Below are 8,786 nucleotides of genomic sequence, written 5' to 3'. Positions count from 1 at the left end.
CCCTACTCCTGTTGTGTTCTAAAAAAGGCAAAACGTGTAAACTTCCTAGTTGACGAGAAAATAGGAATGCCTTTTATGAAAGAAAACTGCCATCCTTATCTGGCCTAGAGCCACAGCAACGTGGCTGACTCTTGTGTAAATGCTAGCCTAGCCAGAGCCACCGCCCACCAGCGAATGAATTATTAAAAAAAATTTGCCAGTCATGCTAAAAAATGACAAGGAACCTTTTTGTAATTTTAAAAGTTTATTTTGTAAAAAAGCCTCTTAATGTTACAAAGAAACAGTATAAAACAGAGTAGTCAATAGTGTCTTCCAACATGTCAAACTTAGTTTCAATTACAATGTTTTTTTTTAAAATATGGTAATAACATCTCATCTACAAATATACAGTGAAGTGACATGCATCAGTCGCTGCACATCACGTGATCAAAATCACCTGGGACAAATATTTGGTGTATTTGCTGCCTTTCCAACAATAATATTTTGAGTGTATGTGTTCCCTTGAAGGAAGCACGTGGTTGAATTTTCACATTTCCAGGGACATTGCAACAAAAGGCACTTGCCAACACAGACACTAATTCTTCCTTATAGCACCTCGTTTCAGAAAATCAGAAGTTAAAAGTTGGATTTCCGCTAGATAATGTCAAATTGCTCTCACAAAACAAGCAATGATTAGTAAACTCCAATATGTACAAAACAAGCAATTAATTAGCTCCAATGGCAGCTTCAAACACCATTCATAAATTCAAACAATAGCTTCCATCTACCAGCCTTAATGCTTCATGAAGATATTTCATCAGCGGGGGCACATTATTATTGTGTAAGTGTTGGGGACATTATAATAGCTTTGAGAGAGACCTTTTCCAGTCCAGTAAATTCTGCAGCTCGAGGGATGGACTAGAGTTTGGAGTTGTGTCAGGCAGCATCCGAGGAGCAGGAAAATAGAGTTTGGATCCTGGTTGCATAGGTAAAGCTGATCCAGGATAATTTGCTCTGGAGTTTTTAAAACCTAACCCATGTTATGGAGTGGAAGCTAAAAGATTCCCACTTTTTCTGGTGAGTTCCTAAAATCAAGCAACCTTGTGCCAGCAAGGGAGATAACAGAGTTCTGGAAAATTCAGAAACTTCTTCAGAGAAGCTAGGAAGCTAATCACACTGGGCTATCCTCAGACATACTAAAAAAAAGTAAAGTTGCCACAGTCCTGCTCTCTCAAGAGACAATTTGATGATGTTTTACCCTGAGGTAAGTGAGCCTCAGGTAAAGGAGGACTTTGAGGGGATGAGATCTTCATTGTAACATTGGCTGGCAGGAGAATTGGACCCACACTGCTGGTGTTGGTCTGCAATGCAAACCTCCAGCCAACTGAGATAACGGACCGCCAGTCTAGCAGATAATCAAAACGATAACATTGTACAAGACCCTATATCAAAACTCCATACATCCTTTGGGACGGCTGAGATCTAAAGCATGATGGGAAGAGGACATCATCAAGACCATATTATTTGATTGCTGACTTAAGAGCTGGCAGTATGTCCTGAGTGTTAGTGTACTGGTCAGTCTGCTAGTATAGCATTTACTCTTGCCACTAGATACTGTCAAGGAGTTACAGGTCACAGGAGTTGGATTTCTCTGAAAATCTCATCTACCTTCAATGACTTACAAGCTCCAAATGAAAGTGCATCCTTGAAAATCACATATTTCTGCTTCTGTGATTTAATCATCAGGAGATTAATTGGGGCAGGGAACTCAAGAAAAATGACAATACCTAGTTTTTTAAAAAAATTAACTGATTATTAATCTTCAAAAACAAAAAAGTACTCCTGAAAATAATATTTCCCACTAGTTGCATTTCGTTCCATCACATTGTGTAAGAATTTTTTCTAACCCTGGGAGCATGCCTTGGAATTCATTGGCAGTGAAAATACATTGAAAATATACCTGAAGGTGCTCAGTTTTAAAATTAAAAACAATTAACAGCACTGCTGACAAAGCGCATGTGCACACCACACTACAGCTAACTAGATTCGACTTGTAATAGACTGAGAATGAGGTGTGGCAGCTAGCAAAGCAATCGAGGCAGGCATGGCAAAGAAACAGTAAGTTAACATGTGCACAGAGCATCTTTAGTGTGAGTACGCACTCCTGCACAGAATCAAGACAGGGCTAACCAGCTGGCTTCACTCTTCCCTCTGTTCAGTTCTTGCCTTCTCTGTAAAATAAATATTGGTGTTTTCAATAGAAAGTAGTTTTGAGTTCTGTTCAGAATGGAGTACGTTCTACATCAATATAAAATAACCAGTCAATAAAGTTTCCCTTTGGGGGCCATATAAAAACAGATTGTAGTCAAGGGTATGTTATAGCAGAAGTGTCCTGTGAATTTTCTTCATTAACCAGCGAGCCATAATGTGCACTTGATCAATGTCTGGCATTTATCAAGAGAGTGTTGTAATTGTGGATGATTGTATATTAGCTCCAGTTCCCATTAACTACCCAATGTTGGTCAAGTGTTACAATCTTAAATTATCCCAAAGGCTAAGAGAAGCAGTAAGTTATTGAGTGTACAGTTTGCAGGTACAAATTCCCAATTGGTACAGGGGTTATGATGATTGGATAAAATGTCTTTGCTTATGGAAGAATAGAAATATCACAAAGGGATTCCACTCCCAATAGAGCAACCTAAAAGAAGAGGGAAAGCCTGGTGAAACCAGGATTAAACCAAAATGTTATGCTTTCTGCAGTCAAATGACCTTAGGACGCGTTGACAAATCTCCCACTTTAAACTTTAGGAGGCAATGGCCTTGTGATATTATTGATGGTCTGTTCTGGTAATGTTCTGGGTGCCTGTGTCTGAATCCTGCCATGGTAGAATTTTAATTTTATGAAGAGTCTTCAATTAAGAGTCTAATGATGACCATTAATACGTTGCTGATTATTGGAAAACCCATCTGGTTCACTCAAGTCCTTTAGGGAAGGAAATTGCCATCCTTACCTGGTCTGGCCTACATGTGACTCCAGACCCACAGCAATATGGTTGGCTCTTAACTGCCAGTGACACCCTCATCCCATGAGTGAGTTTTTAAAAAAGCGGTCTGGGGAGGTAGGAGGCAAGGACTACACCTTAAGAGGGAGGAAGGGATCTATTCAGGGCATGAAGCAGAGGAAAGTCGAGGTAACTGAAAAATCTTTTCTTCCAATTACCAATGATTAAAGACTTGGCCTCGATCACAGGGAAATACCAGACTCTGTAACATCTGTTATTAATAGTGAAATCCAGTCCAATCAATGCAGTGAAGTTTTGTAACCAGCCATTAATAGGTTTAAAAGGAAAACTTTGGTTGAGAAATGTTTTTGGCTCTGTCCCTCATGTTCACTATTGATGGCAAGGGTGATCAGAGCAATGGTCAACTCAAAATTTCTAAGTAGCTCACACAGTAGCTTTGAGATAATGCTACTTCAACACGAATTTAACCCCATCAGGATAGTTTATAGGCTCAGTTTACTGAAGTGCAAACACCCAAAAGTATTGGGTCTGTTTGATTTAGATTGAGGGGGTAATGATGGGGAAGTGAGAGAATCTATCAGCAGAGAGATCTGTAGCTATCCAGCATGTGGAATATTTCTTCAGCCTGAATTTTCTTCAAATGACAGCCTGTCAAAACTCTAGTCAAATAAAGGAAATGTGCATTGAGTACAATAGTCATGCAGGGACATCAATTGTATCTACCACAGACTATACATTTTGCACGGAGTTATGTAAATACAAATACTTCCCACAGGACTGTGTTAATTTACTGAAACTTGCAGCTGTAAAATGCTCAGTGTTCAATCACATTTATTTAAAATCTTCTCACAGGTTCATTTAACCTTAAGAAAAATAAGACATTCGGCCCATTGTGCCTGTGCTAACTCCTCATCCTAGCCCTTTGGTCCAAAACCTTTTCTCACCTTTTCCATATCCCCTAAAAGTCTCCTCTAAGAATTTACCTATTTTTCTCTCCTGTTCTTCAATGAGAACAGCATTATAATGCACCGATAACCAAATAATCCTCCAAGGGAGAAAGTATTAAGATCAAATCCCAAATGGAGATCCAAGTGCAATTAACCTGAAAATAACAAATGACTGAGATTCCAGTGGATCAGAGAGCATCCATGAACAGAGAGCAAGCTAATGTTTCTGGTTTAGATGACACTTCAGATCATCTAGACTCAATGTTAGCTTGCGGTCTCTCCATGGCTGTTGTCTGACCTGTCCAGCATTTGTTGTTTTCAGTACAGATTCCAGCATCTGTAGTAATTTGCTCCTACTTTAAGTGCAAAATTGAGTCTGACGCTCCAGTTCGGTGTTGAGGGAGTATGGCATTGTAGGGGATGGCATCTTTCAGATAGGTCATTAAACAAAGGCTCTGTCTTCCCTCTCACAAGGACATCAGAGATCCAAAAGTACAATTTGATTGAGTAAGGGAGTTGTGGGAAGTTTCTCCCAGTATGTTGGGTCACATTTATCCCTCAGCCAAAATGGATTATTTGCTTGTTCTCTCAGAGGGTTTGTGGGATCTTGCTATACACAAATCAGCTGCCATGATAACTGCATTACAGTGAGAACATTTCTGGTCTAAAATGCTTTTGGGCATTGGGGTTTTGAGTGGCAACTGTATAAATGAAAATCTTTCCCTCCCAGCTAATATTAAACAGAGCCTATTTCTCTGGACCCTACTTTATCATTTTAAATTCATAAAAGCTCTGTTCTTACCTACTCATTTTCCTTTGCCATAGGTATAAAAATTTGGGATGCAGGCAAATCTTCTTCCCAGTCTTCAACGTGGCTCTGTAATGCAACCAAAGTGTATAATATTTTAAAATAAATCCCTTGCTCGCACACTAATAGAGCACTTCTTTAGAGGTCTGTATTTGTCCCCCCAATTCTGCTGGAAGCAAACATTTTCTCCTCAAAAAGTATGACTTTATTATTTTAAGGGAATCATCAACATATTCATTGAAACAATTTGAAAACATCAATCTCTGACAGAAAAGGTTTATCGTTGAATCTCAACTTTTTAGGAAGTTTAAGTGCTCAGTTAAATCAATCACTGCTAGTTCAATTCATCACAAGAAAGTTATCAACATCCGTAAAATTCTATAAGCATCACTGACTCATTCCCAAGCTGACACATGGAGTAAATTACTGCTAAACTACATTCTCTTAAGTGAGGGGAAAAAAAAAAGAGTCAAGAAAGCACAGTAATCAGGCTTCACATAGCCATTCCTTCACTGATGGTTTGACATTTCACACTAAGCTTTCTTGCTGTCACACTGTTATCGAATTGGAATAGTGAACAGCTTTACAGAATCAATGTTCTTTACAAAGGTGCTCAAATGAAGGATGCCCTTGGTGTGTAAATGAAACATATTACTAAGGGATCCGCACAAGTGCAAAATATTTGTCTATTAAACAGCATACAGACATTGGCAGGCATCCTGTATTTTAACAGTTACTTTTAAGACAAACTTTCAAAAATACAGACAAACATTGAAGGCAAACCAAAGTAGAAGTCTGTGGGAAAATTAAACATGGATATTCATTTTGTCCATAACTTAAACAGATTTTAATCTTAAACAGATATGTGTTGTAAATCTATAATGGACAAGGCAACACTTTCAGTGACTGTATATTTCATTTGTTTTCACATTATTTTAGTTTTCTGATATTCTTCCCCACATATAGTCTCATTTACTGTGCCTCTGACTACCTGTTAACCTACCACTGACTGGGAACAAGGCTGAGAAATCATTCTTTTTGAGCATTTTGCCATCTCAAAGTTCTGAGCAATTTTAGTTCAAGTGTGGCAATCTAACAAGGTAAGCACCTCAGGGAATGGAGGGACACTTACCAATGGGCAAAGGTTTAATGAGGTTACATGACTTTCAATTAGCAGCACTGTTCAGGCAATAAGCAGGAATGTACAGAATATTAGCAAGTATCCCGCACTCACATGAGTTGGAGAGGGCAGTTTGGAATGGGGATAACCTGTAATCCCCTGATGTTTCTCATATTGATCTGTACTGCTCCACCTCTGCACATGCACCTGTTCAGAACTGCCGTTGGCTTCCCTATGGAGAGAGAAAAAAAAAATTGTGTGATTTTTATTCCTCATTTCAATGTGGGCAATCTGATGCAGTTAACTTGGACCAGTACTCTGAACATTTCACATCCTGAGGATGTAAAATAACACTCTAGCTATTTAGTTGTCAGCATCCAAACCTAGATCTTTTGATTTAGGGACAAAATCCTCCGAGACTTTCAACCAAACTCTAAGCCTTAGGTTAAACATATTAATGCCATTGTATCGGCCTCTAAATTTGTATAGTCTCTTACAGCATGAGGAACAAAGGTAAAAAGTCAATAATTCTAAGAAAAAAGTGGTTATTTTGTGCCATTGCAGGTGAGTCTACCCTTCTACCGTTAGATATTAAGTGAAGGATTGAAATTGGAATTTTCTTTCAATCAACATTGGACAAACTTCACAATGAAAGATTTTTCACTAGTTAAATCATACGTCCACTTACAGACAGACTGAATTTCATTCTGATTTAATCTAACTTAGTCTGTTTGTTTGGCACTAGCTCCCACAGCAATATATGAAAGGATGAACACAAAAAATTATCTGAGATAGACATCTTATTCCATTAAAATGTCAATTTGCTAAACTGTCCCCCTTTGCCAAGATTTCTAACATGTTATGTAACAGCAATTAACTAGCTCTTTTAATATCACACACGCTTAAAGTCCATCAATTCTATGTTCCTTCACCTCATACGTAATACTGAACTCTGGGGCTGAAAGCCAGTTAATGGAAGAAACATGCGCAAGCCAGATTAAAATCATTTGGAGCCAATGCCTGTTTAGATAGAGCAGCATGAATTGGACCAGCAACTGGAATCAAGTGAGTGAAATCTCACCACCTACACAATGCAGTTTAATCCATAACAGCTGGTGACTCAGAATTCAGTTCAACCAACTGAAGAATGTAGGACAACCCAGTTAGAAATTGTACAACATGGAGCTGTACTGGATACTAAGCCCTCAGCTTCACTTCAGTTATCATTTCACAAATACGTGATGACGGCTCTCAGTTTTATTTATGATCAGGAGCAGCAAGTTGGACACTTCTTACAGATGGCTCTACAAAAACAAGCTATTGCATTTTTAAGCAGAGTGCATATTGAAACTTATTTCCTAATCCACTAAAATTGTATCACTGACAGTTTTTGGTATTAATTCAAAATCATTCCCAGACAATATTTGCACGTTACTTAAGGGGACCTGTTGGCAGTTTGTATCTAGTCTAATACAGCTCCATGGCAACTATTGTGCATTGTATTAAAATATAGTCTGCTCTGCCAACAGAGCTTTTAGGAAGAAAAGGCATGAGCTGTACTTAGAGATTTCAGTACAAGGTGGATGATATATTATTCAAAAATGACAAAGCGTGGTCCCCAAACATATATTCTCTTAGTCAAGTACATAGATACGATGAATGTTTAGTCTGAAAGCACTTTAACATTTAAAAGCCTGCCTTTCAGCTTTCCAGCCCATTGCATGTTTTCCTCTCAGCCATTTCAAACAGAGAGAAAGGTGCAGGTTAATAACAGAATTCTTGCTGTCTCCTGAGAACAGCAATCTTTGCCCACACTGAGCCCTGCAGCAGTCACTTACCCTGGGTCAGGTTCATGCACAGAGTGCCAAGGAGCAGGAGTAACACTGCACACGTTTTCACGATCATGGCTCGTTGTTTAGTGGAGTTCACACAGGAGAAGAACCTCAGCCTGAATCTGTCTCAAAAACAGCATGGCTTTGGCAACATTTATATTAACCGAAGCCACTCCTCTCTGGCTCTGATTGGACCAGAGGGATTATCTAAAATCCTCCAGGATGCAGTGATTCCTTCCTTTATAATCCTTTGGGACTTTTCAGTTTCTAAAATATACATACCTTTCATACAATAGTATCCAGCTGGTGTCCTATAAGTGTTTAATAGGGGCCAGAATAATATACCGACAAGGATATAAATGTTAAACAATCCACGGTTTCTTTAAATAAAAAAAAAATGTTTCGTTACTGAGATGCTCTTGAGCTTCAAGAAATATATTAATACTTTTTAGAAGTATAGATAACTGTAGAAGTAGCTCAATTTTTAAACCTTCTAGTAGAACTCTGAATCCTTTTAAAACAGCTCAGTAGATACATGCACCATGTAAGTTAAGAGTCAGGGGATTTCAAGACTTGTTTCCTAATTTGTGCTGATTCAACATGTGGCAATGGGGTGCACATTTACTGGGGATGTGAGGATTGGGAGAATGTTTATTTGTTTGGTTTTTTTGGTGCTAGATGTCATCCAGCAGCAGAATATGATCAGGGCTTCACTCAGACTTGCAAATGCCAATCAGCTCAGTAAAGCTAAACAGAACAAGACTTTGCTGTTGACTCAGATCTGACACAAATTGGTTGCGGTAAATCCTCTTTTTACAGTAACAAAATTGAAATTTCTTAACAGTTTAGGTGGCAATTTCTAGTTGCAAACAGATCATTTATGAATCTATTATGGGAAAGAGGAACATTCCTTTCCCTTCTTCTCTCTGCCTTCATCTTTCATTCTCATTAATTCTGTCCATTTAACAAATTAATCTCCAGCCAGTTTTCAATTTGAATGACAGTCTTCTTCCAACTGTCTTCCAGCTCTGTGCCATTTATCAGTATTCCCCACTTCTGCCTACACCTTTTTCTTTG

General features: G+C 38.5%; 1 protein-coding gene across 1 annotated transcript; it reads right to left on the bottom strand.

The window, feature by feature from the left end:
- Positions 1-225: 225 nt before the first annotated feature.
- On the bottom strand, positions 226-7,846 carry LOC122541822 (stromal cell-derived factor 1). Its single transcript, XM_043678845.2, has 4 exons — positions 7,716-7,846; positions 5,992-6,109; positions 4,752-4,826; positions 226-2,210 (listed from the first exon to the last, which is right to left on the bottom strand). Exons 1-4 carry the CDS (start codon positions 7,780-7,782, stop codon positions 2,195-2,197), a joined length of 276 nt encoding a protein of 91 aa, XP_043534780.2. The 5' UTR covers positions 7,783-7,846; the 3' UTR covers positions 226-2,194.
- Between the last annotated feature and the right edge of the window lie 940 nt (positions 7,847-8,786).

This window comes from Chiloscyllium plagiosum, unplaced genomic scaffold, assembly GCF_037043375.1.
Source record: "Chiloscyllium plagiosum isolate Xiang-an unplaced genomic scaffold, Cpla_swu_hap1 HiC_scaffold_43, whole genome shotgun sequence".
Taxonomy (NCBI): Eukaryota; Metazoa; Chordata; class Chondrichthyes; order Orectolobiformes; family Hemiscylliidae; genus Chiloscyllium; species Chiloscyllium plagiosum.
The sequence above is the reverse complement of the archived record's forward strand: the minus strand, read 5'-3'. Positions and strand labels throughout refer to the sequence as shown.

Excerpts from the sequence above, each read along its gene's own strand:
- LOC122541822 (XM_043678845.2), bottom strand. The coding sequence starts at position 7,782 with ATGATCGTGAAAACGTGTGCAGTGTTACTCCTGCTCCTTGGCACTCTG. Across the intron at positions 6,110-7,715 it reads GTGCATGAACCTGACCCAGG|GGAAGCCAACGGCAGTTCTG; the intron begins GTAAGTGACTGC and ends CTCTCTCCATAG. Across the intron at positions 4,827-5,991 it reads AACTGCCCTCTCCAACTCAT|AGCCACGTTGAAGACTGGGA; the intron begins GTGAGTGCGGGA and ends GTTGCATTACAG.